General features: G+C 39.4%; 2 protein-coding genes across 6 annotated transcripts; both read right to left on the bottom strand.

Moving 5' to 3' along the window:
* Window positions 1-2,448: 2,448 nt before the first annotated feature.
* LOC110758112 (G-type lectin S-receptor-like serine/threonine-protein kinase B120) lies at window positions 2,449-10,758 on the bottom strand. Of its 2 annotated transcripts, none has more exons than XM_088250882.1 (6): window positions 9,585-10,758; window positions 9,190-9,464; window positions 8,885-9,095; window positions 3,138-3,375; window positions 2,881-3,031; window positions 2,449-2,766 (listed from the first exon to the last, which is right to left on the bottom strand). In XM_088250882.1, exons 1-6 carry the CDS (start codon window positions 10,756-10,758, stop codon window positions 2,449-2,451), a joined length of 2,367 nt encoding a protein of 788 aa, XP_088107008.1. The 2 variants fall into 2 exon arrangements, with proteins under 2 accessions (XP_088107008.1, XP_088107009.1); XM_088250883.1 differs by having other exon boundaries at window positions 9,190-9,423; window positions 9,556-10,758.
* A 917-nt stretch (window positions 10,759-11,675) lies between these two features.
* LOC110758109 (G-type lectin S-receptor-like serine/threonine-protein kinase RKS1) lies at window positions 11,676-15,963 on the bottom strand. 4 transcript variants are annotated; one of them, XM_088249978.1, is made up of 8 exons: window positions 15,744-15,963; window positions 13,884-15,032; window positions 13,686-13,802; window positions 13,426-13,592; window positions 13,109-13,358; window positions 12,718-12,955; window positions 12,463-12,613; window positions 11,676-12,345 (listed from the first exon to the last, which is right to left on the bottom strand). In XM_088249978.1, exons 1-8 carry the CDS (start codon window positions 15,775-15,777, stop codon window positions 12,040-12,042), a joined length of 2,412 nt encoding a protein of 803 aa, XP_088106104.1. In that variant the 5' UTR covers window positions 15,778-15,963; the 3' UTR covers window positions 11,676-12,039. The 4 variants fall into 4 exon arrangements, with proteins under 4 accessions (XP_088106104.1, XP_088106105.1, XP_088106103.1 ...); XM_088249979.1 differs by having other exon boundaries at window positions 13,884-15,094; XM_088249977.1 differs by lacking the exon at window positions 15,744-15,963 and having other exon boundaries at window positions 13,884-15,351.
* Window positions 15,964-16,477: the final 514 nt, after the last annotated feature.

The raw sequence follows: 16,477 nt of genomic DNA on the forward strand, positions 1-16,477 counted from the left end.
CTAACCTGAACATCCAGTTTTTTTGCAAGTGCAAATTCCATTGTAAGTGAAATTTAAAATTAGGATCATAGATAGAATACGTGAAATAAGTTTCGTTTTTAGTTTGAACAATTAATGCTGGTTTGAAGAAAACTAGTTCGAAAACCAAAGAGATAGAGAATGGTTTGCAGTGAGGTCCATGTTTGGACAACAAGAAAAATAAAATAAAAAACCAAAAAAATTGCTCACTATAGCAAAGATAAACTTCAATTTAAGAAACCCACCACATAAGTCAAGAACTAGATTTTGAGTTGATGGGATTTGAAGAAAATGATAGGAGATCCCCAACTCCGGAAGGAGAGAGTTTATTGCTTTCCTTTTTCTTTTTCAAACACAAATAAAAAAGTAGCAATAATCACCATTATTTGGTGGCAACAGTCATCATCGTCTGGTGAAGTTTTATTCATGAGTTAATATTTATACTCTTAAAAATGAAAAGCATAATAATATGATGGGACTGTTCCGTTACCGAAAGAATTTCAAGTATTAAAACATCCTATACAACTCAAGAATTAAAAGCAAGACATGATTCAACAAAAACAAATATTACATTTTATGTTTTAACTAGACGGTACATGTATGTAGTTTGTCATGTGAAACATCTCAACTTCTATATTTAATACAGAGAGAGAGAGGGGAGGTTGGGTAAGACTTGGCGAGGGAGGAAGTAGACGTCCAGAGAGTCATCCTCATGTTCATTCATTAGCGACTAAAAGTAAAATGGAGACTTAAAATTCAAAGTTTCAGCCGATATTATGGAATGGGATTTGTCAATCGATAGCTAGAGAGACTTGGTCCCCTGAAGGGAGGGAGGCTGTACGTGTAAGTCGCCTAACTAACAACGTCTGAAACAAAATATTACAAACAAGAATTTTCTTTCTTGTATTTCATGCATTGGATTCATGGAAACATTTATGCTATTTTTCATTTTAAAGTTATCAGGTTCATTTTATCATTGCATACATTCAATGATGCACAGCTGGCAAATATAGAACTCAGTTAGTTCGACCAAAAAAAACTCAGTTGGAGTTGGGGGAACATAATATAGTACCCAGGATCTACTGCATCAGTTTAATGATGTACAGTTGGCACATATGACACTTTACACGTTGGTACTGCACGCCTCGCACTTTCAATTCAATTATAAGTTGGCACATTTATACGTTTCACACGTTGGCACAAAAATATTCTTGACAGTTGGCACAGCTATATATTTTACACGTTGGTGTATACGTGTGTAAGTCGCCGCGTATGACTGCCCTCATTTGCCACATAATACTTCACACATGGGCCAACAGTTGATGAGTACAGTTGATAGTTTTGTGCATACTTTCTCCCACGTTTGTATGCAGAAACACGTGCATTAATTGCTTTGCTGGAAATTGTTTTTGGGCCTAAACCCCCCAGCCCGAGCTGCTGGAACTGCTCTAAGGTATGAAATTCTTGCCCTATTGATATAGCACTTGCAAGCATTTTTTTCCTTTGGAAATTTGGAAAACCAGTCTCTATTTAATAGGGGCTAAAGACCAAATCTTAGCCTTATTTTAACACCGTAAAGGCTATTAACGGTTATGATTTAGAAATATATTGACTTCATCAGTGTTCTAATCAAAGAGAAATTTTTGCATGTTACGGATGGTTAAAACAAAAAGTTAAAAGTACTTAATATTTCAAAATTTAGCTATTTTTCATAATGTTATTTTCTTTATTTTTATAATTTTGTGGGGAAATAAACTACAACTATTCACATCCTCAAGCAAACAAGTTGAGTTGTTGAACAGGTTTCATATAAACACCACAGGTAAGAAAAATTAATCATGCTTTGAAGTATCTGCACCAATCTCTTTTCTTCTTTACAAAATAAGGTTGAGATTCCTAGAGAATAATTTTTAATTTTTTTTAAATAAAACCATGGAGTTAAATTAGATTTTGATTTTAATATCCTTCGGTTAGTACATTATCACGTTACGTAAGTAATACTTTACAATGTATCTACGAATAATATACTTACAATTATGTATATATTCATAATAATGCACCTAATATTTAAATGATCAAAAAAATGTAATCTAACACCAGGGTTTAATAACAGAAGTAATACTTTGTAAGGATGAAAATCGTAAACATGATTGTCAAATTCTTGAACATTTGATTCCCACTAGCCGTCAATGTGTTTCCTTTTCGTTTAAATATTAGATATGAGAAAAATCTATAATCGTTTAATCCCAAAGTATAATTGGATTTCACAAAAGATGAGAAAAATCTCAACTTCTAGAAGAAGCTCCAAAAATACTTAAACCAAACGAAATTCACTAAAACCTTAGAAGGCTATTTTCACCTAACATAATCCACTGCTAGAAGTAGCTCAAACATGTTTTTGTTGGCTTGCGCTTGTCAATCTGCTGAACTCTATCTGCCTGCTACTACCAAACTAATGGTTATTACATTGTTGGAAAAAATGGGAGATGTTTGAGGAGAAGAAGAAATAGCAATGGAATTCCTATGAGCTGATGAAAAAGCAGGTTCTTTGGAGGGTGGAAGTGATGCAGCTTCGTTGCCCTGCAGCATACTAATCACAGAAGACATTGTTGGCCTATCGGCTGGAGCTTCTTGAACACACAAAAACCCTACATGGATACACCTTAGAGCTTCATGAGGGTCACATGCTTCCCTTACTGATTCATCAATCACCTCCATTCCTCTGCCTTCTTTCCACAATTCCCATGCCTAATTAAGATTTCATTAGGACCATTCACTTCAATTGCAAACTTGAAAGGATTAAAAACAGAAGGACGACATATACATACTAGCTAGAATAATTTCTAGTTTATATATACTTACCCAACCAGCAAGCGTTAGCGTAGGATCAAAACGATGAAAAGAAGAATTCCTCTTTCCACTTATAATCTCCAAAATCAACACTCCAAAGCTGAACACATCCGATTTCTCAGAAAAATTGCCCAAGAGTGCATACTCAGGTGACATGTAGCCGCTGTGCATGAATTATAATGGTAGACAAAGCAACAACAATTAATGACTAATATTTTGCATCATCAGGTTAAATAATGCAAAAGCATGTGCTATATACTTCTACTTACTATGTCCCAACAACCCTGTCGGTATTTGCTTCAGTTTGGTTCATCCCAAAAATCCTTGCCATTCCAAAATCTGAAATTTTTGGGTTCATTTCTCCATCCAACAGTATATTACTTGCTTTTAGGTCCCTGTGAATGATCCTCAATCTGGAATACTTGTGGATATAAAGTACTCCTTGAGCAATGCCTTCTATGATTCGAAACCGTTTACCCCAATCCAATTTTATCTTTTCATATGGATCTGAATAAACAATTCATTTAAAGAGATGTTGCAAAAATTAGCTAATCACATTTGATATCCAGGAAATCAACAACAATGAAGAATATCTCAAAGGTGATGAACATGTATATACTGTCAAATATAGTGTAATTGAGAGAGTAAAGAGTGAGGAATAATAGATGTTTTGCAGAGAATTCTCCCTTATATCTTTGTATTGCTATCATGGAGATATTTATACACAATGTAGAAAGGGTAACTATTAGTTACAAACAAGTATACAAAACCATGGAGCATTTCCAGGATTTGTGTCTCCCTAAAACATGGAAAATGTAAACATACCTAACTAAGACTTGCCTAACTATGACTTGCCTAATTATGACTTGCCTAACTTACTTGCCTAACTTACTTGCCTAACTCTTATGACTTGACTAACACTCCCCCTCAAGTTGGTGCAAAGATATCACGCATGCCCAACTTGTCAAGTGAGGCATAGAAAACTTTACTTGATACGGCCTTTGTCAGAATGTCGGCAAGTTGGTTTTCCGAGTTTACAAACGGAAACTTAATTATACCACTTTCAAGCTTTTCTTTGATGAAGTGTCGGTCGACTTCCACATGTTTGGTACGGTCGTGTTGTACTGGGTTATGTGCTATCTCGATAGCAGCTTTATTGTCACAGTACAAGTTTGTAGCTTTTAAGGGTTTAACTCCAAGATCCTTCAGTAATCTCCGTAACCAGAGCAATTCACACACTCCTTGAGCCATTCCCCTGAATTCTGCTTCAGCACTTGATCTAGCCACAACTTTTTGTTTCTTACTTCTCCAAGTGACTAAGTTGCCACCCACAAATGTAAAGTATCCAGATGTAGACCGTCTATCTGTGATGGATCCTGCCCAATCAGCATCTGTGTATCCTTCCGGGTACATATGTGTATGTTTGGAGAACATTAATCCTTTTGCAGGGGCAGCCTTCAAGTACCTCAGAATCCGAGTTACTCCATTCATGTGTGTCTCACTCGGTTGATGCATAAACTGACTCACCATACTTACAGCATAAGCTATGTCGGGGCGTGTGTGTGACAGATAGATCAGTCGCCCAACTAACCTTTGATACCTTTCTTTGTCAGTGGGTACTTGATCTGGATACATCCCTAACTTGTGGTTCTGCTCAATAGGTGTGTCAGCTGGCTTGCAATCAAGCATTCCAGTTTCTGTTAGCAAATCTAACACATATTTTCGTTGGGATAGAAATATGCCATGTTTTGATCTAGCAACTTCTATGCCAAGGAAATATTGTAACTCACCCAAGTCCTTCATCTCAAATTCACTAGCAAGGAGCTTCTGCAGATTCTTCATTTCTTCATTGTTATTACCGGTAACCACCATATCATCAACATAGATGATGAGGGCCGTCAGTTTGTTACCACGACGCTTTAAGAATAAAGTGTGATCCGAGTGACTCTGAGAGTATCCAAAACGCTTCATGGAATCAGTGAATCTTCCAAACCAAGCTCGTGGCGACTGCTTGAGCCCATATAGTGATTTTTTCAGCTTGCAAACGGTGTTGGGACCGAATGTCGTAGAGATCCCTGGTGGTGGTTCCATATACACTTCTTCTTGCAAGTCCCCGTGAAGGAACGCATTCTTTACATCATACTGCAGTAGTGGCCAATCAAGATTTGCAGCCAATGACATTAGAACACGAACAGTGTTGATCTTGGCAACAGGTGCAAATGTCTCATGGTAGTCAATTCCATATGTTTGTGTATACCCTTTGGCTACTAATCGAGCTTTGTATCTGTCTATGGATCCATCAGCTTTGTATTTAACAGTGTATATCCACCGACATCCAACTGGTTTCATCCCTTGTGGTAACTGAACCATCTCCCATGTAGAATTCTTTTCCAGAGCTTCCATTTCAATTGCCATTGCTTCAGCCCATCTGGAATCTGTTATAGCATCCTGCCACTTATTTGGAACACATACAGTAGATAATTGATTGACAAATGATGCATATGACTTTGACAATCTATGAGTTGAAACATGGTTATTAATGGGATATTTAGACTTGGCAGCAAGGTCAGGACAATATTGAGGTTTGGGTTTTCCTCTAGTGGTCCTAGGTGGGAGAGTGTATGGTATAGGATTAGGTGGTTCGGGAATTACCTCGAGTGTTTCTTCATCACGAGACGATTGGTCCGATGGTTGAGAAGAAGGGGTTGTATTTTGTAGTTGATCACAGCAAACATTTGGATTGTCATCTCCGGGATCTTCACCAAATAAGAACGATAATGTTTCTGTACCTTCATTGCTGTCCAGATATCCAGTTTCAAGTCTCGGCGACCGGTCGCTGGCTTCTGGGCGACCGGTCGTTTCTGAATCTGTACAAAAGCGACCGGTCGTTTCTGGAAGGCGACCGGTCGTTTCCGGCATTTTTGACTCTGTGAAAAAGCGACCGGTCGTTTCTGGAAGGCGACCGGTCGTTTCCGGCATTTTTGACTCTGTGAAAAAGCGACCGGTCGTTTCTGGGAGGCGACCGGTCGTTTCAGGACGATTTTCAGTGTTGTTGGAGCACGACGACCGGTCGCTGAGGTCCGGGCGACCGGTCGCTTTTGAACAGACTTGATTTTCTTCTTGAGCCTTGTTTTCCTTCTCTTCATTCCTCCTCTCCCCCTGAAGAGAAGGGGGCGTAACAGTTTTAAAGTATGATAAATCTTCATGGAATGTGGCATCCATAGTGACAAAGAGCTTGCGAGTAGGAGGATGGTAACACTTGTATCCTTTTTGATTTGATCCATACCCAACGAACGCACAACGAATGGCACAAGGGTCCAGTTTACTTCTTTGATGAGATGGAACATGAGCATATACAACACAACCAAATATGCGAGGAGGCAACTTGAGGACTGTAGGAAGAGAGACGTGACGAGCCAAGGTGTTCAGTGGAGTTTCAAACTTCAAAACACTACTAGGCACTCGATTAATGACATAGACTGCAGAAAGGAGGGCATGTCCCCATAAGTAGTGAGGGACCGATTGATCCAGCATGTATGCACGAGCAACCTCAAGTAATTGTCGATTCTTTCGCTCTGCGACACCATTTTGTTGTGGAGTAAAAGGTGTGGAGGTTTGATGAATGATGCCGTGGTCTCGAAAAAATTGTTCCAAGACCTTGTTCACATATTCCCCACCATTATCAGACCGGAATACTTTGATGGAGGCTTGGAATTGTGTGGTAATCATAGCATGAAATTCACGGATTGCAGCGGAAACATCACTTTTATGAGCAAGTAAGTATACCCAAGTCATGCGAGTGCAATCGTCAATAAATGTAACAAACCATCTTTTGCCATTGGAAGAGACTTTAGCAGGACCCCAAACATCAGAGTGAACCAAATCAAAAGGAAATTCTGTCTTATTATCACTTAAGGGAAAAACAGTTCGATGGCTTTTGGCCAATACACAGGTTTCACACTGAAACTGGTGATTATCTAAGCCACGAAACAAAGACGGAAACAAACGTTGAAGATAGCCAAATGATGGATGCCCTAGACGACGATGCCAGAGCCAAATCTGGTGTTGATTTCGAGCTTGTGAGCTGGAACTATGAGTATGAGCTGCCCTTGGTGGTGGAGATACCGTCAAGGAATACAACCCCCCTCTTCGTTTACCATGCCCAATCGTCGCGTGAGTCGTGAGGTCCTGAAAAATACAATGGGAAGGATAGAATGTGGCATAACAATTATGTGAGTCAAGTAATTTTCCAACAGACAGCAAATTGCAATTGATGGAGGGAACAAGTAGTGTATGAGATAAAGATAAGGAAGGGGAAAGTGATATAGTTCCTTCACCAGCAACATTAGAAGGAACTCCATTGGCACTAGTAATGTATGGATGACAAGACTTAGAAGATAATGTGGAAAACATAGTAGAGTCAAAAGTCATATGATCAGTGGCACCTGTATCAATTATCCATGTAGTGGGTCGTGTACCTGATTCGGAGTCAGAAAGTAGAGTGGAAGATGGAGAAGCATCGGTAGTTATAACACATGCTGCCTTGGGAGTTTTGTTGCGGGACTTGAGAGCATCCCACCACTCAGGATAACCATGAAGCTTAAAGCACTTCTCAACAAGATGATTACCACCACAATGAGTGCACTTCTGAGTTCCCTTTGCATCGTCAGTTTTGGGACCCCGGGGGGGAAATCCGGAGGACGTACGGTGTGGTGGTCGATAGGGCTTGACGGCCATTGCACTTCCCCCGCCAAGCATGGAGGATTGTCGGTTATCTTCTTCTACCACAAGTGCATAAGCTTCAATGACTGCTGGAAGCGGGTTCATAGCAAGAATCCGACTACGAACGGAATCAAAGTTGGGATCGAGTCCTCCCAAAAAATCGTACACACGTTCAACTTCAAGTGCTTGTTGATGAAGAGCCACATCATCGGGATTGGTATGTTTGCAGGGACGGAGGCTGTCAATTTCCTGCCATATGATGTGTAACTTTTCATAGAAGACATTCACAGGCTCACCATTTTGAGAGGTGGTGACGGACTGGCGACGGAGTTGGTACAACTTGGAGCTATTCTGAGTAACAGTGTAAGTCTTCCGAGATGCATCCCACACCGCATAAGCCGTTGAGCAATGGTCAAATAAGGCACGTACATTTTTGGTCATGGAATTGAGGAGCCATGACTGCACCAAACAGTTGTCTTCATCCCAAGTTTCATAGCTAGGATCATCAATGGCAGGTGCAATTTTTTTACCATTAATGAAACCAGCCATACGACGAGCAGTGATGGCCAAGCGAACACTACGAGACCATGCAGGATAGTTGGACCCATCCAACTTATCAGGAGTAATTTGAGAGTAATCATGAGAGGACCGGAGTGGTGGAGTTGTGGAGTCGCTTTTGGTGGAGTCGATCTTAGAGGAGTCGGCAGTGGAGTTGGTGGTGTCTTCCATGAGGTAAATAGGTGAAGAGATTGATGCTGGGAAGAGGAAAAGTTGGTGCTGGAAAATTGGTACAGGAAAGAGGTAAAGAGATGCAGCGGAAGATAGCTTAGAACTTCAGCAAACAAGAGCACAATTTTCAGCAAAGTGTAGAGGCAAGGCAAGGGTAGAGGTAGGAGCAATACAGCAGCAAAGTATGAGCAAGGGTAAGTAGAGATTAGGCAAGGATAAGGTTATGCAGAGGCAACCAAAATCGATTGCTCTGATACCATGTCAAATATAGTGTAATTGAGAGAGTAAAGAGTGAGGAATAATAGATGTTTTGCAGAGAATTCTCCCTTATATCTTTGTATTGCTATCATGGAGATATTTATACACAATGTAGAAAGGGTAACTATTAGTTACAAACAAGTATACAAAACCATGGAGCATTTCCAGGATTTGTGTCTCCCTAAAACATGGAAAATGTAAACATACCTAACTAAGACTTGCCTAACTATGACTTGCCTAATTATGACTTGCCTAACTTACTTGCCTAACTTACTTGCCTAACTCTTATGACTTGACTAACATATACCAAACACAAGTTTGTCCAAACTTCGATTGGGCATGTATTCATAAATCAGTATCATTTCCTCCTCTTCATTACAGCAACCCAAGAGCCTAACAAGATTGGTATGTTGGAGCTTGGCTATAAGCTTCAACTCATTCATGAACTCCTCATGTCCTTGCCCTGACTTCTTCGACAACCTTTTTATGGCTACTTCTTCATTTTCAGGCAAAATCCCCTGCAGAGAAAGATATTAATGGAAATTTTTTAAAGAGAAGTAGACAAATTTAATATCATATTTATGAAGAACAATGTACTTAAGGAAGTTTCACCTTATAAACGGGGCCAAATCCTCCCTCTCCAAGTTTATTAGTTTCAGAGAAGTTGTTTGTTGCAGCTAGTATACTCTTTAAACCCGAAAGTGGTAGTTCTGTACCATCCTTTCCACCTCCAGCACTACCATTATCTTCATTTCTAGAAATTCTCTTCCATAAAATATATCCAAAAATTGCTGCAAGCAATCCTGTTGTTGCTGAGACAATTGCAATTGCAATTACAGCCCACCACTTCTTGAAGAAATTTTTAGCATGACCCTTACCACCTGCAAAAAAAAGAATGAAAAGGCTCCAAGTTAGTAATTATGGTAACTTTCTAGCCAAAAGAACTGCTTTTGCTTGTTTAATAATGAAAAAAGAAACAAAATTAATTGACATGCCTTGAAAATCATTGGAGCCATCCTCACAAACACGAAAAGGAAGTGTTTGACTCTGTACAGAATCCACCAAGTTACCATACCATGTTATGCACCTCATAGGACTTCCCTGTGCCACATTTGCACAAGCATAAGCTTTGCAAGAGCAGTTGTGAAGACATTCAGATTCACACTCACTCCTACTCTTTTTATTTTCTAACACAACAGCATGATCTGGTAGTTTTAAAAACTCAACCTTGGAAAACCCTTCTCTGTTTCTACCACATGTCAATGCCTTTTCCCTAACACATTCACCAGTCCAATCCCCCAGCTCACTCCATGTTTTACTGTCATCCTGCCACAGCAGCAGGACAAACAGCCCATTTGGGTTTAACACAGACCTCAATTTCACTGAGCTATCCGAGACGCCATAAGTAAAATAAACCTCATCAGTATGATCATCAAGCTCAACATTGAAAGAGAGGACCAAGAAGGTTGCACTGGGATTTTTAAAGGCTATTAATTTGGACTCATGGCCAGTCAAATTGTAGACAGCACTTCTCCAGTAGGGACCAGTGTTTTCCTTCCAGACAACAACCTGGGCAGGCACTTGAAGATCAATGCCAAGGGAGAACTTCCCGGGTTTCGGATCGTCAACTGCTGCCCAGGATGTAAGGCGCCTCTGCTGGTCAGTCCTCTTGTTAAGGCTAATCATCATGCCGGGCAACAATGTGTCTGAGGGATGATCAAAGCTCTGCCACAAAGGGTCTTTTGTTTGATCTTTTCCAAATCCTAGGACAAGGTTTCCAGTGTCCATTAGCAACCCAATTGTGTCATTCGTTGCAGAAGCAGGGAGGGATGCATTTGAAGACCAGATGAGTGCTTTTCTTGTCTTCCCATCCAACACCACCAGATTTCCATCACTGTCCAGCAGAAAAACACCTGGAGAATCAAGTGGGGTTTCTCTGTTGGCAACCCACACAATTGGTGGGTTTGGGATTGTATTGTACCAAATGCCAAGGAAGTATTTGGTACTATTTTCAGGACTGAAGAATCCCAGTGCGAAGTTTCCAGTGGAAGAAATCAAGGTCTGGTTTGCACTGATTGATTTGCCTGGGACTAATAAGTTGTGTTTGCTGGTACAAAAGGAAAATGGCAGCTTAGGAGAGAACACTAGTAATGTCAAAACACAAGCAATGAGCCTCCCCATTCTGAGAGACAAAGGAAGAAACAAGGAGACGACTGATAGAGGCTCAAAAAGCGCAGAATGACAAAGTTTGTACCTCAAGGCTCAAACTCAACAGTGGCTAAGACATAAAGTGTTCATTTATTTATACCCCATCAAGACAGACCACGTTTTCTTCGTCAAGTACATGCCACGCTGGTGCCTAAAATTGAAGATTATTTTTTATTTTTAATGAGTGTATCAATTTTAGATAGACCTGGCATTCGTGTCGTGTTATCAGTGTTCGTGTGTCAACCCGCTTTTCTTAACGGGTTGACATGACACGACACGATAAGAAAAATGGTTGAAAATGCTCAACACGAATACGACCCGTTACCATTCCGAATTATACGACATGACACGAATCACACGATAAGAAAAATAAACAGTTTTTAAATATATTTTAAAATTTTAAAATAAAATATCAATTACTAACAATACATTATATATCCGGAAAAAAATGGGGATTGTTAAAACTGGGGAAGCTGCTGACTAAGGAAGCAGCCATGGAAGAAAAGCTCCAAGCTTTGAGTTCAAAGCAAACAGCTTGGTAATGAAAGAAAAGAGAGTGGTTTGGCAAAGAAAAAAAAGAAAAAAAAAAAGAAAGAGAGTGGTTTGGCAAAAAAAAAAGGAAAGAAAGAGAGTGAACTGGGATGGGAAGGAGGCGGTAGAAGAAAATGAGGATAGATTTACAAAAATGCTGAAGAGAGAGAGAGAGAGAGAGAGAGAGAGAGAGAGAGATGGAGTACTGAGAGAATCAGGGGAAGAATATGAAGGAGGAAGAGACAAAAATTAAAAAATGATAATAAAAACCGGACCGATCTATTTGGCTCAGGCAGTTTTACAGTTTTGTCAATCTAAATGGCCAGCCCTACATAATATAAAAAGATATCACACGGTAATTTGTTCGGAAATTAGAGACCAGTGATTTATCAATCAAAATAAAGAGAATCAACGTTGGACTCACTTCTCAAGCAGGTTATTAAGCTCCTTGAGCAAGGGAGCTATTTTCGGGCCCAAGATTGTTCTTTTGTAGGCTGTGTTTATTCTTTAGGCCTACCCATACCCAACAATGACCCAAAAGAAGTAAAAAAAAAGAAGAAAAAGAGAACAATCGTTGCGTGCAAATAAGACATGTCGCTGTTGCAGCTTTAACAGTATCTGGGCATAAAAATTGTGAAGCCCAATTAACTCAATAGAATTCTTGAACTCTGTCTCTGTGTATTTCTTTGTTCGTTTATTTATCCGACTTTAACTGTGTTGAAGCTATCGACCTTCTGGCATACTAATGGTGACCACATTGTTGGAGAAACTTGCAGACGTTTGAGAAGAAGACCCAACGGCACTGGAATTCCTATGCCTTGAAAAAGCAGGTTCTTTTGTGGGTGGAAGCGATGAAGCTTCATTGCTCTGCAGCATATGAATCACAGAAGACATTGTTGGTCGATCAGCTTCTTGAACACACAGAAGCCCTACATGGATACACCTTAAAGCTTCATGAGGCTGGTATGTCTCCCTTACTGATGCATCTATCATCTCCAATCCTCTACCTTCTTTCCATAGCTCCCAAGCCTAAGATTTAAACATTTTTAATGAACCCATTAATCTTCTTGCATGATCATTAGCTTAGAGTTTAATTGCAAATTTGCTTCAGGCTTAAAAACAAAAACTAGAATTCTCTATACTTACCCAACCAGCAAGAGTTTGTGAATGTTCAACACTATAAAAAGCAGCATTCCTCTTTCCACTTACAATCTCTAAAAGTAACACCCCAAAGCTAAATACATCCAATTTCTCTGAAAAATGGCCAAAGAGGGCATACTCGGGTGACATATAGCCGCTGCATGAATTAATAATGGTAGAGAAGTTAGAAACAATAACAGTGATTAATTACATAAGGTTTGGAACATAAATGAGAACCAAATACTATATAGATATACTTACTATGTCCCAACAACCCTTTTAGTATTTGCTTCGATTTCGTTTATCTCGAAAATCCTTGCCATCCCAAAGTCTGAGATCTTGGGATTCATTGTTCCATCCAACAGAACATTACTTGCTTTTAGGTCCCTGTGAATGATTTTCAATCTAGAGTACTTGTGGATATAAAGTAGTCCCTGAGCAATACCTTCTATAATTCGAAAGCGTTTGCCCCAATCCAATTTTGTATTTTCAGACGGTTCTGATTGCCACAAACCATGAGGAAGAATGAGTTTAGTGTTTTTCCTTAAATTTTGGAACAATATTGTTTAACTGCAATGGAAAAAGGCAAAGAAATTTGATGTCCCAGAAATCAACAATATCAAAAAATCTTAAAAGTGATCAACATATATACCAAACAAAATTTTGTCCAAACTTCGATTGGGCATGTACTCATAGATCAAGATCATTTCCTCATCTTCAATACAGCAACCCAAGAGTCTAACCAGATTGGTATGTTGGAGCTTGGCTATAAGCTTCAACTCATTCATAAACTCCTGATGTCCTTGCCCTGACTTCTTTGACAGCCTTTTTATGGCTACGTCTTGATTTTCAAGCAGAGTCCCCTGTAGTGGAAGAAAAATCCAATACAAGGAGAACCACTCCTTACAAAAGAAATGATCATTCTAATGAAAGATACCTAACATTTAGAGCACACAGTGGAAATGTTACCTTATAAACAGGGCCAAATCCTCCCTCTCCCAGTTTATTAGCTTCAGAGAAATTGTCTGTAGCAGCTAATATACTCCGCAAGTCGAAAAGTGGTAGCTCTGTATCATTGTTTCCACCTCCAGCACTAATATTACTCAATGTCTGGCTCTTTCTTCCTCCTATCCTCCCTGTTTCAGTATCATTGTTAGAGCATCATTTGTTTGGATTTCCAGAATCTTAGAGAGAGTAATAGTTACTAGTAGTAGTAGTAGTAGTGGTACCATCTTCTCTCAGAGTTTTCTTCCATAAGAAATAGCCAAAAATTATTGTAAACAATCCTGCTGTTGCTGAGACTATAGCAATTACAAGGGTCCTCTTATCACCATGACCCTTACCATCTGCAAAGAAGTAAAAGATCATTTTCTGGCTAACTACTATTTACTTTAAAGGATTTTAGTCGACACATCAATTTAACATACCTTGATTGGAGCGATGAACACAAATATAAATAGTTTGCCCCAGACCATGATTCTCTACAAGATCCATCAGGTCACCGAACCATGCCAAACAACTTGTAGTACTTCCTTCGGTGACATTTGAATAAGCATAAGCTGTGCAAGAGCATTTCTTAAGACATTCAGATTCACACTCTCTCGTACTCTTATTTCCTAACAGAACAGAATGATCTGGTAGTTTCATCCTTTCAAATTTTGAGAACCCTTCTCCTTTATCACATGTCAATGCCTTTTCCCGAACACAGCCTCCGGGCCAATCCCTCATAGCCCATTGTTTGTGAAATTTGATCCTGAAACTTTTCAAACACTTGCACTGTGATGAGAGGGGATTGCTATTTTTATCACAAGCACCGTCTGGACCGCATCGAGCATAAAAATCACATTTATTCTCAGGCTCCCCCCACACTTGACGCCATGTACTAATGTCATCCTTCCACTGCCACAAAAGCAGTACAAGCATCCCATTTGGATTCAAAACAGACCTCAATATCACTGAGTTATCTGAGACACCATAACTAAAATAAATCTCGTCAATATCAATGTTGTGAGCAATGAAAAAGAAGGTTCCACTTGGATTTCTGAAGTATGTTTTTGCGTCCTTGCCAAAGTAGACAGCACTTTTCCAATATGTAGCATTTTCCTTCCAGGTAATTATCTGTCTGGGAACTTTAGGATCAATGCCTGCAGTGAACTTTCCTGGTCGTGGATCACCAAGTGCTGACCATGATGTAAGCAGCCCTTGTTTGCTTGTTCTTTTGTTCACGCTAAGCTTCATGCCAGGCAACATCGTGTCGAATGGATGATCAAAGCTCTGCCACAAAATGTTTCCTTTATACCTCAGCTCAAGGTTTCCACTATCCATTAGTAAACCAGTTGTGGCTTTCATTGCAGAAGCAGGTACTGACGCATTAGATGACCAGATAAGTTTTCTAGTCATCCCATCTAACACCACCAGATTTCCATCACCGCCGAGCATGAAAACACCCGGAGAATCAAGTGGGGATTCTCTGTTGGCAACCCATACTACTGGTGTATCTGGGATTGTGTTGTACCATATACCAAAGAAGTATTTGGTGGAATTTTCAGGTCTGAAGAAGCCTAATGCAAATGTTCCTGTGATACAAGTCAAGGTCTGGTTCTCAGTGACAGATTTTCCTGGTACTAAATTGTCTTGGCTGGTACAAAGAGATAAGAGTAATGTAACAAGACAGAGAAACAACCACTCCATTCAGAGACACAGAGACAGAGGAAGAGGAAGAACTTTCATGCCGCAAACTAATAAACTAATTAAGGTGGCTACTACTAGCTGATAATAATTTGCTTGAAATCATAATTTCATCTTCTCCATTTTAAATGAGCATGATCATGTGGTCTAAGAACCTAAAATTCATCAATTATAAAGTTTAAATGAGTTGAGGCGGCCACTATTTACTACTAGTATGATCACCTTGCACTATAGGAGCACAACAAGCACCAAACAAACCTAACACTCAGCGGGCCACCGACGTATCATAATTCAAATGTGAAATGATAGAGGCAAATTAGTCCTGATTATATATGTTGCGTGAATCTTTGGTAACAGAAACAACATGTTCCATTTCAATGTAAAAGCTAGGAGTTGCTGGCTCATGCTGGCATACTTATTAGATACTTCAACGTAAAGAGGCAGACATCTTCTGTCTTGTGTTGAAATGATTTTGTAGAGAACGTTGCTAGAAAAGGGATATTTAGGAGACTAGGAAAATAACCAAGATAGTTGAAGAACTTTCTGGACAAAGGCCACATCCAACAAAAGAAATAATCTTAGAAGTGCTGAGAACATACCAAACAAAATTTTGTCCAAACTTCGATTGGGCATGAACTCATAGATCAAGATCAGTTCCTCCCCGTAAACTTCAATACAGCAACCCAAGAGCCTAACAAGATTGGTTTGTTGGAGTTTGGCTATGAGCTTTCACTCATTCATGAACTCTTGATGTCCTTTCCCTGACTTCTTTGACAGCCTTTTTATGGTCACTTCTTGATTTTCAGGCAAAATCCCCTGTAGTGGAAGAAAAATCCCACACACATAAAGAGAAGAGTTTTTCTATTTAAACCCCACATTTCTCTTCGTTCACCCCCAATACTTAAATCATTAAGCTATTAAGTTTTATTATTGTGTAAAAAGACAGAAAAAGGTCATCCAACTTAATACTTAACCCTAGTACATCTATACACACACCCCACACACCCCACCACTCTTCATATTAAGTTTTAGAAAAAAAACGAACTCCTCTACATCCTATTGCCAGATTACTTTCTCTTTTAAAGACGTAAAACGTTGAGGAGCCTACCTTTTTAAAAGATGCGATGGGAGCTAATGGAAAGGCTTGTTGATTGCTTGGCTGTAATGATCTTATTCTCTTCCCTCTGTTTCATATGTCCAACTCTTCAGTTCATATGTCGGCCCTAATAATGACATTTAAGAGTTTAATGATTTAAGTATTGGAGTGAACAAAGAAAAGTGTGGGGTTTAAATAGATTTTTTTTTCCTTCTGCTAGGTGTGTATTTAAGGGTA

Source organism: Prunus avium, chromosome 3 (assembly GCF_965620075.1).
Source record: "Prunus avium chromosome 3, drPruAviu1.hap1.1, whole genome shotgun sequence".
Classification (NCBI taxonomy): domain Eukaryota; kingdom Viridiplantae; phylum Streptophyta; class Magnoliopsida; order Rosales; family Rosaceae; genus Prunus; species Prunus avium.